The sequence below is a fragment of the Talpa occidentalis genome, unplaced genomic scaffold, assembly GCF_014898055.3.
Source record: "Talpa occidentalis isolate TD23 unplaced genomic scaffold, MPIMG_talOcc4v2.1 talOcc4.7, whole genome shotgun sequence".
NCBI lineage: Eukaryota > Metazoa > Chordata > Mammalia > Eulipotyphla > Talpidae > Talpa > Talpa occidentalis.
This window is the reverse complement of record NW_023605083.1, coordinates 85,506,849-85,526,139: the sequence shown is the minus strand read 5'-3', so window position 1 is coordinate 85,526,139 and position 19,291 is coordinate 85,506,849. Positions and strand designations below refer to the sequence as shown.

General features: G+C 40.2%; 1 protein-coding gene and 1 pseudogene across 4 annotated transcripts in view; both read right to left on the bottom strand.

Annotated features, from left to right (window-relative positions):
* VPS53 (VPS53 subunit of GARP complex) overlaps nucleotides 1-19,291 on the bottom strand; it is a 169,662-nt gene that overhangs the window by 63,663 nt on the left and 86,708 nt on the right. For all 4 annotated transcript variants that reach the window (XM_037492353.1, XM_054689029.1, XM_037492354.2 and 1 more), the window contains 4 exons: nucleotides 16,009-16,087; nucleotides 11,320-11,463; nucleotides 10,437-10,579; nucleotides 8,037-8,178 (listed from right to left, as the gene is read on the bottom strand). In XM_037492353.1, the coding sequence (XP_037348250.1) occupies nucleotides 8,037-8,178; nucleotides 10,437-10,579; nucleotides 11,320-11,463; nucleotides 16,009-16,087 (508 nt within the window). The remainder of the gene's footprint in view (nucleotides 1-8,036; nucleotides 8,179-10,436; nucleotides 10,580-11,319; nucleotides 11,464-16,008; nucleotides 16,088-19,291) is intronic.
* Nucleotides 14,045-14,107, bottom strand: LOC119233119 (U6 spliceosomal RNA; annotated as a pseudogene).

The window sequence follows — 19,291 nt, the reverse complement described above, 5'->3', positions numbered from 1 at the left end:
GCACAGTGGTTGAGCGCTGGGTTGTGAAGCTGCCCGCAGCCTCGGCAGCACCGGTTTGATCCCCGGCCACTGGGCGAGGGTCCCACATGGCGCGCAGACTTCTCCTGCCACCCGCTGCTCCCCTCAGCAGTGCATTTCGTCAGTCTGACTATTCTGTTTCCCACCCTGGCTCTGTGAATTCTCTCACCCTCCTGCGCTTCTGACTGTACCCCAGTGCTTGTATAAATAAATAAATCTTATTTAAAAAAAAAAGAAATTGTAAAGCTCTCACCCCTTTATAAAAACAAACAAACAAAAAAAAAAAAAACAAAAAAACTGTCCTACACTGATGGTAGGAATGCAAAATGATGTAGCTGGTTTGCAAAACAATTTGGCAGTTCCTCAAAAAGTTAAGAATAGAGCTGCGTGTATTTACTATATTAAATTGATCCAGCAGTTTAATTCCTAGGTATATTTTCCAAAGGAACTGAAAACATATGTACACATGAAAACTTGTATATGAATGTTCATAGTACTGTAATAGCCTAACAGTGGAAACAACTCCAGTTCCAGCTATGGATAAACAGAACGTATATCTATGTAATAAAATATTATTTAGCCATAAAAAAGACTAAAGTAATGATGGATGCTACACAATGGATGAACTTTGAAAACACTATGCTAATGAAGGGAACCAGGCATGGTTTGCCTCCATTTGTAAGAAATGTCCAGGCCAGGGCCTCCCTGGTAGCGCAAGGGTTAAGAAGCAACCTATGAGGCTATCCGCAGCCTCTGCAGCGTGAGTTCGATTCCCGGCCAGCCAAGGAGCTGCCCATATGGCGCAGCAGACCTCTCCTGTCTCGCCCGTTGCTCCCCTGAGCAGTGAATTTCAGTCAGTCTGCCTGTTCTGTTCCCCACTCTGTCTCTGGTGAATCCTCTCACCCGCCTGCGCCTCTGGCCTGTGCCCCTGCTCTTGTGTGCATAAATACATGAATCTTAAAAAAAAAAAATGAAAAAAGGAAATGTCCAGGATAGGCAACTCCATAGAGTCTGAAAGTAGGTTAGTAGCTGTGTAGGGATGAGGGGATGGACATTGAGATTGACTGCTAAGGTGGAGAGGGTTTCTTTTTGAAGTAATTGACATATTTTCAAATTGAACAATTAGAACAACTTCATGACTACACTAAAAAGTGAGCTGTTTATAAGTTTTATGTGAAATTTTATTACATGAATTATATTTCAATTTAAAAAATAAAATCAGAGGAAAACATATTGAAAAAGTACAATTTCAGCTGGATAAGATACATAAAACACCAAAATCCTCATTTCTGACTGAGGAGGAAATGAATGGCTTTTTTTCTGCTTTTCATTCTTGCCAATCATTTCCAAATTTCCTGTCTTGCTCATACAGGTTCTTCTCAGAAACAAACAGAAGTTAATCTCCTCTTAGGATGCTATTCAAATGAAAGAATATAATTCCTTTCACATCAAGTAAAGCACATATAAAATATTTAGAAATAATGAAGGGGGCTCAGTGGATAAGGGAAAGCTACTTCCTTTTCAGGACAGAAGTCCTTTTATGGTGGCAGAACTGCCTAAAATGCACCCCCTTCTCTCACATATTCTCCCTAAGCAGGTGTTAAATTGCTGGTGCAGGGCGAATCACTCTGTGTGGGCTTTCATAAGTAGTGAGCTTTGTGCAAACACTCTTTTGCTCAAATTGCATGGCTGAAAATCACACCTATATCTTCTATATTTATAACATAATTGAACAAACTGGACAAATATAAATGTATATGAGAAAGACTCCTCTAAGCCCAAGGATGATTCTGTTCTGAAAGGCAACTTATGCAATAGCCAAGAGGACAGTCCAGCTGCATGAAGTGGGACATTTTAAAATTTTATTTAAAAAAAAATCTCCAAAATCAGTGAACCAGTTATAAAAATTTTATTGCACCTACTCTGCTTTCAGCAGAAGGCTGAATGTAATTTGTTCACCTTGAATCTAATCATCAAGTCACTAATAATGCATGTGGGTATAGTTAAATCACATCCAGACATTTGTTTTTAATTTCAAGGCATTTTAATTTACAGACTACTTTGAATCCTTCCAAAGGGTCAGAAGTTTAGGCAATTAGCAAAAAACACAGGCAAGCTCACTACCTCCAGTAACAGTTACAGCACAGGACGTTAGAAACTTGTTAGGGCTAGTATAGTAAAAACAAAGCAAGTCAGGCACTTAAGGTTCTTTCATTTCTAAATTTCTATCAGATGTCAAAGTCACACATCTGTCAAAAAAGAGCAAAAGATGATGTATCACACTGATCAGTTAGGAGGAACTGAGCCGTACAGGTCTTTACAGGCGAGCTCATCACCTTTCAAGCTCATCCTCATTGTTTCTCTGCCAGTCAGTTGCTGCTTAAAAGGTTCTTAATGACACAGGAAGTGGGGGTGGTGGTGGTGACTGAAGTAGGCAACAAAGGAGGGTCAACAACCACTTGGCTGACTTCTTACCTGCTCTACAACTTTCCTAGAGGATTCACTAACTTTCTATGAAGTGTCCAAGGGTATCAAGATCTCTGGTTCATTTTGTGTTTATTCTGATACTTTGAAATAAAATGGTAACCACAATGGTTTTCCAAAAAACATATCCTGGGAGTAAGACAGCATGGGAAGCTTAGGAGTCAAGGAGAAGCAAGTCTCAGGTGCCCAAAGGTTAGACTGAGAGACAGACCAGTGGAGCCCCTCGGCCAGCCCAGGCCAGCTCTTCCCAGCACTGTCTGTTAGAAGCATGGTCAGTGGCCATGACTCATCCACCAAGGCATCTGCCATGAGGGCTTTTAGGCTATTTTAGGAGATGTATGTATGGGCCCACAGCAAGGTGATGGTAGGACCAGGCTCAGAGTGAAAGTCCCCTACATTGAGAAGGACCTTCACATCTCCTCACAATAGGACTGAAGTGAACCAATAATTCAAGACCTGGTCTGCCTTGTCAAAGAGGCCATAGGGGTTCTTTGCCTTTCTAGAAACTAATCTTTAAGGGGAAATCCTTGAAGACTATGGAGTGGTCATTGTCAGGACTTGGAATGAAGAATGGTTGCTGGGTAATGATAACTGGGACTAAGAATAGTCCATGGGAAGATGCTGACCTAAAGAAGTTGAATAATTTGGGGAAATCTGAGAAGACAGATGACTAACTGAAGGGGTAAATAAAGAACTTGTGGTTCTGCAGGATTTTCTGGCAAAGGATTTGTAATTTGAAAACTGCAAAATTGATAGGAAAGGAAGACCTGAACAGCTGCAGGGGATATTTCTAAATTGATTATGGCAGAAAATTTAAAAAATGGAGACCAATGATGAATGATTTGAGTGTTCCTAGCTGTCCAGGACCAACATGCCAGGAGAAGGAAAGTTTCTCCAGGAGTGTGGCCCTGGCTGAGTGAGTGAAAGTGGCAAGAGGCCATGCTGCTTGGATAACAAGCACCTCCAGTCCTTTCCTCCCTCAGACAGACTGGCTTACAGCTAACCACCTTCCATTCTGACATTCCCATACCTGTTCTCTATGAAGAAAACATAGTTTTAGCAAACTAATGTACAGCTCCTGCTAGTTTTCATGGCCTCTATATTAATAATTTGTCATTTGAAAGCTCTGCAAAACTGATAAGAAAACAACAACTGAACAGTTGCAGGGGCCTCACTTGTCTATCTTCCCTGCCCATGTTACTCTAGCTCTTTCGACCTTTGGGGCATTTCCAAGCATAAGTGAGAGAGCTCTGATATATCCTGGAACAGCCCCAAGTTTACAGGCTAGGCTGCCATCAGATATAACAGATCATTTGTTCCCCAGTAATCCTATTCCCTAAATGTAAAACCAAAATCACCAGGAAACAGGGTCCAACTAAAGGAGGGGAAGGATAGCTCAAAAATAGGGGTGTGTCACTAATGTTACTCCAGCACTCTGCAGTAGGGCCTAATTAGTTGGATAACTGGCTTATAGGACCAGGTGCTCTGGAAGCCACTGGAGTTCAGGGGTCCCTCCCAGGGTGGGGTCTCTGCTCAATGCTAAACCTTTCTGTCTCCAAACAGTTCTCTGAAGGGCTGAACCCAAAGTTGTATGAGTTTTTCCCTGAAGCCAGGCCAGAAGAATGACTTGTGTAGGGCTGAATGGAGAGTCAGCATGAAGAAAACAGCTGGTGCTGAAGTTAACTAAATACCCAAGTCAACTAAATATTCACAGAAGAGATGCCCACTTCCTTCAGTGGGTATTTCTGTCCCCTATTGTCTTTTGTGACTTGCCTTTTAAGGCATTTTCATCCATTTCATGTCCTATTTTTTCCTTGCTACTAGAAAGAAATCAAATTTGAGGGCCTCCCCTGGTGGCGCAGCGGTTGAGCGCTGGGCTGAGAGGCTGCCCGCAGCCTCTGCAGTGCTGGTTCGTTCCCCGGCCGCCGGCGAGGGTCTCACAAAAAAAAAAAAAAAAAAAAAATCAAATTTGAACATGAGTTATATAATAATATTTATATATTTTTGGGTTTAGCAAATATATACACATATATATAATCTAAAACTCAAAAATATATAAAAATATACATTTAATTGTTAAGTATGGAAAGTGTTGAGGAGAGTGAAAAAGCAAACAGGACCCCAGGCCCAATCTCTGTTCTTAGTCCCCTGCTTCAGAGTAGCTCAGTTTTTATGTGTTTACATATTAGCTATGTGATCTCTGTAAGTTTCAAATGAGCAGAGCACCTACCTGCTACAGGCAATGAAGACAAGTGATTAACTGCAGGAAACCACACCTAACACAGCATGGGACACAGAAGTTGTCCAAAAACTGTTAGCTGACACTATGTGCAGACTCCACATTAGACTTGTTAGAAGAAAAGGTTTTGCAACCTATGAAGCTGTTCGCAGCCTCTGCAGCACGAGTTCGATCCCCTGACAGGGAGCGACCCACATGGCACAGCAGATCTCTCCTGATTCGCCCGTTGCTCCCCTCATTAGTGTATTTCAGTCTATCTTCCTGTTCTGTTCCCCACTCTGTCTCTGGTGAATCCTCTCACCCCCACCAAACCTCTGGCCTGTACCCCAGTTCTTGTATGCATAAATAAATAAATCTTTAAAAAAAATAAAAAATTAAATAATAAAAAATAACTTCATTAAAGTACATAAATGCTAAAAGCATGTTAATAAAGTACGTAAATGCTTTTAAGAAAAATACAAACAAGATAGAATAAAGTGAAAAAATTTTTTCTTTCCTTTTCTACCTCCTGACTCCCACTTCCTTCCCCAGAGACATCCATTGTTATCATTTCCAGACCTTTTTCTTACACATTTATATACATAAACATGATTTTTTGCTTTAAAGACAAATGGAATACTACCATGTGTATCAAGCTGACGTTACACTCTGCATTTAATAATGTATTTGAGAGGTCTTTTTTCTTCTATAATAGCATATCTATCCCTCATTCTACCACTTTTAAACTGCTGTACAACATTCCACAGTATGGATGAACTGTATTTTATTGAACCATTCTTCAATGAGAGATATTATATAAATCTTTCTTTTTTGTTTTTACTAAGGCAGCAGTTCCTCTTTTTTTGTATATCTTCTGCTACATGCATAAATTTTCTGTAAACTTCATATCTAGATGTGAAATTGTTTCCTGACAGGGAATGCACATTTAAATTTTTGAAAAATAGGGGCCTCCCCAGTGGTGCAGCGGTTGAGCGCTGGGTTGTGAAGGTGCCCGCGGCCTCTGCGGTGCCGGTTCGATCCCCAGCTGCTCCCCGGCCACCGAAGGAGGGTCCCACATGGTGCGCAGACCTCTCCTGCTGCCCGCTGCTCCCCTCAGCAGTATACTTCGGTCCTTCTGCCTGCTCTGCTCCCCGCTCTGGCTCTGGTGAATTCTCTCACCCTCCCGCGCTTCTGACTGTACCCAGTGCTTGTATAAACAAAAAAACGAACAAACAAACAAATAAATAAATAAAACATGCCTCTATAAAAAAAAAAAAAAAACCTATTAAAAAAAAAATTTTTGAAAAATAACTTGCTCTCCAAAAAGACTTACCAGTTTGCACAATAGCACTAAAATCCTCTATTGCTATTACTGTAGCTTGTTGTTTTTTTTTTTGGCCATGAAAAATAGTATCCTGGTCCCTCTTTTGTCATGCTTATTAGCCTACTTAATTTTCTTAGCGATTTTCTTGTTAGGCCCAGTAATTATTTTTTTGATGGGCTACTTGTTCTTATTGATTTTTAGGAACTCTTTATACTTTTGGAATACAAGTTGTTTGTCTTATATATAGCTTAAACTATTTTTTTCCTAGTTTATTGTTTATTCCTTAATTATGTTTATGATCACTTTTTCTAAATAAAATTTTGCTCTTTTTATGTTGTTAAATCTTTCATACTTTTTTTTTTTAATAACATCTGGCTTTTATGTCTTGTTTATTTCCTCTAGAATTCTGTTATTAAAGGATAATTTATTCTTTTCATTTAACAGAAAAGGCAATTCACTGATTTACAGCAGAGTCAGGACTAGACCCCAAGTCTCTCTTGACTGCTGATTCAAGGATTTTGCTATTATATCCTATTGCTTCTCTGTTGCTATGACCAGTTTTTGAAAAAATCCATTTTCAAAGGAAATTCAAAAGATATGCATCTCTCAACTTTGCTTTCTACTTTCTTCCTTCCTTTTCTTCCTCATTCCTGCCTGACTATTCTGTGCATGACTAGGGAACTGACAAGTTAGCCATGATTCTTGCATTCAAGAAGCTCAAACTCTCTCTGTATATAATGATATAAAAGAAATTACAATAAAACATAAAAATTTGGTATTCATATGGATCAGAAATCTGAAGATAGGGGCCTCCCTGGTGGCGTAGTGGGTTGAGCACTGCATGGTGAAGCTGTCCATAGCCTCTGCTGTGCAGGGTTGATTCCCGGCCGGCCAGGGAGAAACCCACATGGCGCGGCAGAGCTCTCCTGCCTCACCCGCTGCTCCCCTCAGCAGTGTCTTTGGTCCATCTGCTCCCCGCTCTGTCTCTGGTGAATTCTCTCACCCTCCCGCGCCTCTGACCTGCACTCCAGTTCTTGTATAAATAAATAAATCTTTAAAAAAAAAAAAGAAAAAGAAATCTGAAGATAGCATAGTTTTGTGTTAGCAGAGAGCCCGGGTTTTTAAAAAGAGGTTTGCAGATAGACAGTTTAGACCTGGTATTTGATTACATAGAGATTGAACGATTTTACTCAACACCACCATATTCTACCTTTCCCACAGAGGTGCACAGTCCTCAGAACTGTATACTTTTGTGTTTCAATCTTTAGTATTGAATATCTTTCAGACATGCAGCTCTACAGACCTGAATTTGATGTTTATAAAGATATACTGACCTGGTCAGAGACAAGGAAACAAACTCTAAACACAGCTAATTGTAACAAAACTCAATAGTTGATAAAGTAATAAGGAATTTGTGACTGAGTAAATGAGGTCTCTATGACTCCCAAAATCACTAGTTTGTAAAGTGGGACTAATACTGGGGGCCTCCCTGGTGGCACAGGGGTTGAAGTCTCAGCACTATCAAGCTATCACCAGCCATTGTGGCAGGAGTTCGATCCCTGGCCAGGGAGGTGACCCACATGGCACAGCAGACTTCTCCTGTCTTGCTCGCTGCTCCCCTCAGCGGTGTATTTTAGTAGATCTGCCTGCTCTGCTCCCCACTCTGTCTCGGGTGAATCCTCTTACCCACTGCACCCCTGACCTACACCACAGTTCTGGTGTGCATAAATAAAATAAATATTTAAAAAAAAATAAGACCAATACTTAGATAAAATGACAGAACAATCTAAAGACATGCTACGCTGAACAACAGAAAAACAGTAAAGCCATGTATCATCACTACTCACATGAATTCAGTGTAATCCCTGTAAAGGGGGCTTAAGTACATGAGTCAATGGAGGGAACCACCATACTGTGAGAGACTGAAGTGAATGAAGCCTACACACCTACCCCATTGATTTCATGTTCCAGCCTCCTTTAGGAAGGTCTTACCAGGGTGCCATCTGTCAGGGTGCATCCAGAGAAGCGTTTTGCAAGAAATCCCTCAAAATTAGTTGTTCTCTGAATAGCAAAAAGCAGCAATTTCACTTCAATTTCCTTAGCTCTGGTACGCATAATCTTAGCAAGTTCTGTCCTTCAAAATAAAGACATAAGAATGTTGTCAAAAAATCTGAACATTTAAGATGAGACAAAGTAAATGGGGCCTTCCCTCCTGGTGCAGCAGTTGAGCGCTGGGCTGCGAAGCTGCCAGTTCAATCCCCGGCTGCCGGCGAGGGTCCCACATGGCGCAACAGACCTCTCTCCTGCCACGCTCACTGCTCCCCTCAGCAGTGTATTTCGTCAGTCTGCCTGTTCTGTTCCCCACTCTGGCTCTGGTGAATTCTCTCACCTTCCCGCACTTCTGACTGAACCCAGTGCTTGTATAAATAAATAAATATATATAAAAAAAGACAAAGTAAATGGTTTTAGCTTATATTTTTAAAAAAGATATGTGGGGGCCTCCCTGGTGGCGCAGCGGGTTGAGCACCACTCTGTGAAGCTGTCCGCAGCCTCTGCAGTGAGGGTCTAATCCTGGCTGGCCGGCGAGAATCCCACATGGTGCGGCAGACCTCTTCTGTTGAGCCTGCTGCTCCCCTCAGCAGTGTATTTCTGTCGTCTGCCTGTCCTGCTCCCTGCTCTGTCTCTGGTGAATCCTCTCACCCTCCCATGCCTCTGGCCTATACCCCAGTTCTTGTATAAAAATAAATAAATTAAAAACAAAACAACCATTGCTTAAAAAAAAAAAAAAGATATGTGGTCATTTCAAATCCTGTAGACCATTACAACTAGTTTAATATTAAGGTGAAATTATCTACCAGTCCAACAAAATCAAGGACTATGGGACACAAATTTGTTTACACAGTTACCATTTTTATATCTTTAAACCTTTCATTAATTTATTAATAACAACAAATATATGAAGAACTTAGTGTTTTATAAAAATGCATATAATCAACATAATTTTACAAATCATTGATTACTAAATTTCAAAGCCCTCCCACTTCCAGACAGCTCAATACCTCTCTTTAACTAGACAACAGAAACCTGTGTGATAAACAGGAAAGGCCAGAATCCCTTATGAAAAGTGACATTACGTACTTAGGAGGTCTATGAAGCTAATGTGCAACCCATTCATGTGTTCTATTTCAGAATGGAAGGTGTTCTGGAGATTTTACATGAGAGTTCTTAGTAAGTACTGAGCTATGATCCTCTTTCCACACAAATAAATGACAAAAATCAAACAAAGAGTCTCCGACTTTATTTGAGAATTATGTATCTGTAGGATTTTAGCCAAAATTCAAACAATGAGAGCTTGGCAGCAACACTGCCACTAGCTGACACAACAATAGCAGCTTTGTTGGCTTTAGTGTACTTTTAGTCTGCTGTGGGCTTCATTTTTCAGAGTTAGTTTGCAAGTTTTTGAACTGTAGGCTGGAGAGAATCAGTTATCAATTTCTCAAGGAAATTCTCAAGGAAATCTCACTCTTTCTTTGCTAATCAGGACTTAGAAAGTGACAACTACAATTGACCCTGACTGAATACTTAAAGGTTATCTAAATCTATGGCAGCAAATGTGTTTTTTCAGAATAGCCACATTGAAGAATGTATAACACCAAGAGTGAACCTTAATGTAAACTATAGACTCTGGGTGATAAATGATGTGTTAATGTAGGTTCACAGATGGTAGTAAATGTACAACTCTATAGTAATAAGGAAGGCTATGCATGTTTCGGGTAAATAGAGGTAAACAATCTTGTTCTAGCTCTAGCTTTGTCATGGATACACTAATCTAACCTTCTGGACTTTAACTCTTCCATACAAAGGGACTATACTTATTGATATTGAAGATAGGATGGATGAAAGGTCTTTAAAATGCTTATTAGAACACTCAGATGCCAATATTATTAACTATGCAAAGATTGTACACACTCCCTTGGGGTGAGAAATTTGTTCAACAAACATTTCCTGAGTATTACTATGTTACTGAATTAGAAACTATCCCTGTTCCTATCAAACCATCTATCCAAACTCTCTATTAAGCGAGTCAGAAAAGCTAAATAATGATGAACATCTACACTGCACACTGATATGTGCCATACAGAAATGGGGAAAATGTGGGGTGATGAATCAGGGAAATTTGACATTCAAGGCAAAGGCTAGGCCAGAGGAAAGTCCCAGCAAATCTGGGAGCAGAGAGTGGGTTGACAGTTTGGATATGAGGGTAGTTATATGAGCCAGGAAGTAGCACCCAATCCACAAGTCAACACAAAATCCCTAGAGACTGAGGAGTGATTTTAATCAACTGATTTCAACTGATCTCAACACCAAAACCAGAAGTGAGTTGGGAACTACCTTGTGATGTGGCAAAATTCTACTGCAATCCTCTCGGTCATATACCACTCACGCGGAAACATACGACCGTATTTCTCATCATAGTCCACAATCTGGCGTTTTATCCAGGCATAGCGTCTGTCAATTTTGTCCAGCCAGGCGACCTTAGGAAGACAAGGCACACAATTCACCCCAGTGCTTAGAAGCAGTATTGACAGTTTAAGGAAACAAAGACACAGAACCAAGAAAAACACAACTATTTCTCACAGTTTTAAAGAATCTAAATTTTTAACTTTTTACTTGATCCAAAGGTACTTAAACCAAGGGTCTATGGCTGGGCTTTTAGTATCTGTAAATTTCCTGAAACAGTATGCAAAATTTTATGCAAAGGCATATTTTCCTGGGCCTCCCTGGTGGTGCAGGCAGTTGAGCGCAGCACTGTGAAGCTGCCCGCAGCCTCTGCAGTGCTGGTTTGATCCCCACTGGCAGCGGAGCAACACACATGGCACGGCAGACCTCTCCTGTCTCGCCTGCTGCTCCCTTTAGCAGTGTATTTTAGTTGGTCTGCCTGTTCCGTTCCCCACTCTGTCTCTGGTGAATCCTCTCACCCTCCCACACATCTGGCTTGTGCCCCGGTTCTTGTATAAATAAATAAAAAAAATTTTTTAAAAAGGCACATTTTCCTGGGAAAAGATCTGTGCCTTTCATTGCTTTCTCCAAAGGGTCAGACTCCAAAATGGTTAAGAACCACTGAATTGTACAGTCAGCAGTTATGATTCATGGTTCAACAATCAACACTGTTAAGAAGGCTGTACTAGTAAAAAGTAAAAATCAGGGGACTTGAGAGCATTCATTTTTCAATACAATTCAAATTTGATTTTGATTCCATTTGGTCAATACTTACATCTTGGTTTTCCTGAAAAAGTACTAGATACTCTGACAGATGCTGTTTAATAAACTTTTTGATGATTTCCTGTTTGATTTTGGGGTCCAAAATATTAGCAACCAGACATGCATCTCGTAGAACATTGCTGGGTCCTCCCGGCCTCTAGTAAAACAAACAACATGTACTAGGTCAAAAGCAAGAAACAACCTTAAACCTTATAGCCTCTGACAGCTGCTACCTCTTGTTCTCTCTTGAAGTTATTATTACTCCCACTCCTCTGACACTCATTATTCTGCTATGGATGGAAAATTTAGCTTCTTGTCCCTCAATGAAAGAATTGTTAAACGAGTTTTTAATAGCCAATATAAAAGCTTTTCTGTGAATCAGCAGTGACACATTTTGGAAAACATGGCCAGTAATGATCACAGGAAATTTTGCTTTTTGAATATCAAAACTGAAATCAGGGGGCCTCCCTGGTGGCACAAGGGGTTGAGCTGCAACCTAGGAAGCCATCTGCAGCCTCTGCAGCATGAGTTTGATTCCTGGCCAGGGAGCTACCCACATGGCGCAGCAGAACCTGACTTGCCTGCTGCTCCCCTCAGCAGTGTATTTCAGTCGATCTTCCTGTTCTGTTCCCCACTCTGTCTCTGGTGAATCCTCTCACCCCCTACACCTCTGGCCTGTACCCCAGTTCTTTTATGCTTAAATAAATAAATCTTTAAAAAAAAACTGAAATAATCTTCTTGACACCCTAAAGTCAGAAAGACACCAGTCTTTTCACATGTGTCACCTTCCTCTAATTCCAACCTCAGATTCCTGTTCTTAAGATGCCACAGTTGTGCCAAACAAGAGGTGGCATTTAAAACCTAAAATCGGGTTCCAAAATACCAAACTTGCTTCATTGATAGTCAACCAACACATCATAATGGGAAGACCACTGTTATGACCAAAGGCAATTCAATCTTGAAGAACTTTTCTTTATGGTAAATCACTGAATGAACACTTTATGGTAAATTATTGAGTGGATTAAAATAAAAAGAATACTTGGAAACTATTCTTGGCTTGGCTACATAGCCATGTAGCTTTGAAGCAGTGATTGAACCTCATCTAAAATATAATGAATGGAAAGTTAGGTGGAGGACCCTCAAATTATTAAAAATGGATCTACCACATGAACTAGGAATTCCATTCCTAGGAATCTATACAAAGGACACAAAAACATTAATTCAAAAAGACACCTGCACTCCTATGTTTACTGCAGCACTATCTACAATTACTGAGACATGGAAACAATTTAAATGTCCCCCAAAACGATGACTGGGTCAAGAAGATATGGTATATATACAAAATGGAATACTAGTCAGCAATCTAAAAAGATAAACTCATGCCATTTGCATCAACATGGATGGACCTGGAAGGGATTATGCTCAGTAAAATAAGTCAGAAGGAAAAAGAAAAATATTGGATGATATTAGTTATAGGAGGAATATAGGGAAACCACAAAGGGTCAAAAAAAGGACAAAACTTATAGGCAACTATAGATCTGAGACTTAAAGCAGGAGAGGAGGAGGAAAAAGGATTAAAACAGGGTGGAAAGAGCACAAGGGACCATGATGATGTGGTGGTGGGATAGTTAAAGAGACTATACCTGAGAGGAGAAATCAAATACTGTATAAAAATGAATAGCAATGTAAGAAAATTTAAAAATTAATGAAAGAAAAATATATATAATGGAAAGTAAGGTTCTTCCAAATCTTTATGACTATTTTCTTGGTCAATTCTGACCAATTATCTACCTCAATTGAAGTCCAAATGTTTCATAAGTGTTATCTAATTGGCCTCATAGCTAAATTATTAAAATGCTGACTAGCGGGCCTCCCCTGGTGGCGCAGCAGTTGAGCGCTAGGCTGTGAAGCTGCCACCAGCCTCCACAGCACCAGTTCGATCCCCGGCTGCTGACGAGGGTCCCACATGGCACGCAGATCTCTCCTGCTGCCCGCTGCCCCCCTCAATAGTGTATCGTCAGTCTGCCCATTCTGCTCTCCGCTCTGGTGAGTTCTCTCACCCTCCCGCACTTCTGACTGTATCCAGTGCTTGTATAAATAAAATAAATAATCTTTAAAAAAAAAAAAAACTATCCAAATTAAAAAATAGGTGCAGCGGTTGAGCGCTGGGTTGCGAAGCTGCCCGCGGCCTCTGCCGCGCCGGTTCGATCCCCGGCTGCTCCCCGGCCACCGGAGAAGGGTCCCACATGGCGCGCAGACCTCTCCTGCCACCCGCTGCTCCCCTCAGCAGTGTACTTCGGTCCTTCTGCCTGCTCTGCTCCCTGCTCTGGCTCTGGTGAATTCTCTCACCCTCCCGCGCTTCTGACTGTACCCAGTGCATGTATAAGCAAACAAACAAACAAACAAATAAATAAATAAAACATGCCTCTATCGTTAAATAAATAAATAAATAAAATGCTGACTAGCATCATGCTGAGTGGCTGTTGTGTCATTTTTTTTATTTGAATGAATATTTTATTGATAGCAGAAAATTTAAGCAATTATTATACATTGGTAGAATGCTATTTACATTTTTTTAATTTCCCATCTTTTTTATTATATTTTTTATTTTATATATTTTTTACATTGTTTTCCATTTTTTGTACAATGTATGATGCTTTCTCATCTAGGCATAGTCCCCATGAAATTCCCACCACCCATTCACTCATGTACCACCACTACAAGTCCCTTGAGCTATTGGGGCCATGATAATCTTCTCTGTATTATTCCAATTTTAGTATATGTGCTGCCGAAGCGAGCACTGTTGTGTCATTTGCTGTGCATACTGACTGCTCAACTTTTGATTCCGGAGGAAATTGTTTGATCTGCTAGACAAGTCATAGAAGCCAAAACCTGTGGGCTTATGCTTTTGACTTTTTTCATTTAAAAAAGACTTGACTTGAGTTAGTGAGAGTGTGTGTGTGTGTGTGTGTATGTGTAAGAACTGTAGTGTAGGCCAGAGGTGCAGCAGGGTGACAGATTCACCAGAGACAAGGTGGTGAGCAAAACAGGCGGATTTACTGAAATACACTGCTAAGGGGAACAGCGGGCGAGACAGGAGAGAGGTCTGCTGCGCCATATGTGGGTTAACTCCCTGGCTGGGGATCAAACTCAGGCCATCGTGGTAATAGTACTGAGACTTAACCCCTAGGCTAGCAGGGAGGCTGAATCTCATATAATTTTTTTAAAAAAAAATCTTGATGTTCATTTGTAAAACAGTAATAGTAACACAAGTTCTTTAAGAGAAGTTTTAAAAATTTCCTTTAAGAAAAGGAAAAAAGAAGACTCTTAAAAAAAGTTTAGTCATCCAGTGAGAGAAAAAAGAAGTGGCTAAGAAAAGCCATTTTAACTTCACCTGCCTGGTTCAGGATCTGAGGAAAAGATAAAAGTAGGTCAAAGTCAAGGTTTATTTCTCCTAAATAATAAAGTTGAGTTCCATTCACATCTTTCTCAAACTTTCTGAAACTGGGATGGAGTAGCAGAGCATAGCAACTCAGTCCCTGGACTAAGAAGAACCTAGCGCTTATGATTTGTGAATAACTTACAATCCCTTCTTATAGAATGGCTTTCCAACATCCATTCCCGACAGTTATATCAAATGACTAAGGAATATGAAGTTCTCAAAGGAACATGCTTTACAAATAAAATATCTGATTACTAAAAGATAGCCATAATCACACAGAATTTAATGTCAGGAGCAGGTTCCCTATAGAAAGTAATTCCAAGGCCGGGGCAGCTACCCCCACCTATTTCCTAGGTTTCTTTTATGGAGCACAAAGAAAAATGATTAAGATATTTCCAGTTATTGAATTATAGAGCAGATCCAGGAAATGTTCCTTGGCTCGGTAAACGAACATATATCCCCCATCTCCACCCACCAAGTGCAGTGAGGAATGCTGCTTGCCCATGTATGCTTTGGTTCATTTCTGCACTGAACAATTCTTTCTCTTGAATTAGCTCAAAAAATAGAGCAAAAATGCTTCTGAAGGTTCTTTCTCCCAGACACATGCAAAGTATTAAGATTACATCTGCTACAATTTGAAGGCTAGAGCTCAAAGCAGTTACCCAAGTACAATGACAGCCAAGTGAGGCAAAGCTTGTTACATGAGAAGTGTAACCAATAGCTCACAAATGAAATATTGTGGTTTTCGCAGACACAACACAAACAACTACACTACCAGTGAGGGCTAAAGGGATTAACTCCAAAAGACAGGATTCTGGTCGTTAAAAGCGAGTCTCTGAACAGTGTCATTCCGAGAGTTACATAACCCTGTGGATGCTCCTCCCCATTGTCTTTTTACCAAACTGAAACCAATAAGTTATATAACAATCCTAAAAAAATTGCAGCTTGAGGAATTTTTTTTTAAATACAGCCATGAGAAAAAAGGAATTTAAGGGGCAGACAACCTCTTGGGTTAGACACACATTGAATTAAACCGAGACAAATCCTTACTTTTTGATGCTAGAAGATTACAGATGAGGAATCAACATTGCTTTGGGATATTTAAAATCTAGGATGGTTTCATTACACTGAACCTTTGACAAACAGACTTACAGCTGCCAGCAAATGTTTTTGGAATGATAAATGAACAGCAATTGTAGTGAGTGTAAATTAGTCAAGAATGGTGATAATATCTAAAGACCAGTGGGAAAATGCAAATACCTTGGTACCCTGGGAAGGAAATGCTTCTTCAAAGTCGGCCAGGATTTGCTGTCCTAACTCAGTCTGGGCAACCTTCACTCTGCAGGGAAAGAGAACATGTCATTGTCTGGTATACTTTTCAAATATCCATTAAGTGATGATGCAGAGATCCAAAGGGGTCAGAACTGTTGAAGTCTTTTAGCTATTATACAGAAAGGGGAGATGTGTGTCTAGAGAGGTTATACACTAGTTAGTAGCAGGTTTATCTCCAGGACCTTTGCATCTGATTTATTTTCACATTGGATTTTCTATATCCCTAGGTTCTTCTAGGCTACTCCTCACCTGTCACGAGATGGTAATGTTAATCTTTACAAAATGCCATTAGGGAGTAGTTACACTGCAGGCAAATGCTATATAATATCCCAATCAAACAGAAATCATTTTGGATTACTGGTATAACCGCTCTCCCATTCCTTGGAATCCAGGATGGGAAGATGGCTCCAGACAACAACATCAGGATCATAAGTTTTAACAAATAAACAGAAAGGGGACGTTTTCTAAAGAAAAAACTCAACACGATGAACTGCTGGTCCATCTGAATGAAGTCCACTGAACGAAAATTTAAATTCTCTCAGAAGATTGAGACTATGAAGGCATTGAGTTACAATGAAAACAAGTTACAAATGGGAGGTTAGGTGGTCTGCAAGCACACTAGGCACTTATAAAATGTTTTTTAGTTTAAATGAAAGGGGAGGAGGAGAAGCAGCCGGGATGTGTCCCTGCTATAATCACATCCTCTACCAGCTGCAGGAGCTGGCAGATGCCTCGCACCAGCCAGCGTTGCTTTGAGGCTGGAGTATGCCGAGCCTGAGATTTTATCTTTACTAAAAGCACTATAAAATAGTGTTCTTCCTTTCTGAGTCTCCACCCTATTACTTCAAAATAAATTTTATGAAGTTTTTAGAAATAGTGAACAGCTCAAAACCACAATTTCTTTGGCTAATAAGCAGTGCCTGGCAATCTACTGATTTTTTTTTTTTTTTTTTAAATGAAGGGATAGGCAGGACCCAAAACAATCTCTTTTCTGTGGCATAGTTAAAAGCATGCCTTATTCCAAATACTTTCCAGGGTTTTCCCACTATCTTCAAAACTTTTAAAACTACTTTTATAGGTAGATCTGCAGCCTCTGTAGTCAGTTTTCATGAGAGCTAGAAATGACTGAGATAAGCCTATTGCTAGCAGAGTCCCCCAAATCAGAATCAGGGCCATCCATCTAGAGTTGCCCCATGGACAATGGAAAACATTCCTGAGCTCTGAAAGGAGAAAATATACTTTGGTAAAACCGGACCTTGAAGGTCTTGTGACTCCACATAATGGGCCAAGCAGACAGACTCCCTTGGTGCCAGGTCACAAGACGGAGCTTCCGGAGGCTCAGCAACCCTCATTCCCACCTCCTCTAGGCAGCACACAGAAAGCATGGGTTCCCTCTCAAGCCACAAGGACTCCTGGAGCAGAAGTTCCACCCTGCCAGGATACTCACAGTCATATTCTCAGGACTCCAGAGCATCTCAGTAACACCCATGGTCCCAGCTCTGCCTCTGCCACTCCACCCACTCCACCATTTCCTAACTACATATTCTTTCTGGACTTGAAATGGGGAACGAGAAAAGACAACCAGAGCCTATGATAGGGTTCTGTACTTCCAGCATCCAGAAGAGTATTACAGACTCCCTTACCATCTTCTTCAATCCATGCTCAAAGTCTGCTTCTTTAGATAGTCTAGACTTAACTGTGATAGTCTAGACTTAACTTAGACTTTCTCCTCTGTGAGTCACAACTAAGAATAGTTGTGAAATAAGAGGTGGATGGAGGCCTGTACTAGCTGTCTTTCAGTGTGCTCTCTGGTGTTGACTGTTCCATGACACCCATCCTACAGTGCTAGCTGGACACAGTATCCATTTTTATTAAAGCTGACTGCAAGTTGGATGTATAATTAATGTTGGAGCAGAAGAATGAGCTTCTGCACATAAAAGCTTCCAAGCTCAGTTTTTAAAGTGTCTTATCAGTGACTAAGATAAAAGAGCAACAATTTCCATACTGACATTAATGATGGCATATATATAAACTCAAACGTAGATTCCATGCAATCCCAGTAGCAGCCTTCACCATCAGTTGCCTAAACAGGATCCTAGAAAGAAGTCAACAGACTTAAAAAATGTATTTTTGGCTTCACTCCTCTATATTCTTTCCTTTTATAATAATGAAAAGTAAACTGCTATTGTAAAGAGAAGGATCCACTGAGACTTTGTTAGCAGAGGGTGTGTGTGTGTGTGTGTGTGCGCACACATATGTTACATTATCTACCTACATTTCCTAATCATTCTTATGAAAATCATCTAAAGCCAACAAGAAATAGGGTAAATAAAGTTCAGCCTCGTTGGATAGTAGCAACTCCATGTTGATTACTCTTAGGAAATGAAAAATATCACTGAGCTGCCCAAAAAGGAAGGTCGACCAAGCAGCCTCCTCCATTCCATGGGACTGTAGGGTTGTTCATAGGTGCACTTTCCTAAAAGTGTTTTCATAAGGGGTTGTAGAGACAGCAATTATGAAAATTATTCAGACACTGTACTACCATTACCTTATGGATGACAGTTCCAAAGAAAATATTCTCAACAGTTCACAATAAACTGAACTCCCAAATACAGAGCCTGTACTGGACAGAATGATTAATTAGTCAGATTAGTTAGATGCTCCACTTCCAAAGGGACAGGCTCTATAAAAGAATCTCAACCTAGAATCTCAGTGACTCAGTAGGACACTTTTGAAATCAATACAATCTTTATATTTTTGAAACTTATACTTTCAAAATTGAGATCCCTTCAGAAAGAACTTGCCAAGGTAACACAGCTAGTTAGATCTTTTTTATATCTCTCTCTATCACTATACCCTGAAAGCCTGCAACCTGACAAGTATCTCTCACACTTAAGAAGTCAGAAATAGCCCTGAAAAGGATATTTTACTGTGAGGGTTTCTAGCGGATGCTTGAATCTTCCATTCTTTCTCAGGAAATATTGACTGATTACTAGAAATGTTTACTTTCATGGATATTCTTAAGCCAGGAGGATTTGAAATGTAAAGACCATATTAAAGAAAAAAATCTTTCCTCCAATGCTACATTAAACATTTAAGCTTTTTCCAGACAACTAGTTGGAAGAAATGGCTATATTCCAACCAAGGTCCATGAACTTCATATTTCAAATGTCCAGGCAAAGATTTCAGAACACAACCTATTGGATGACTT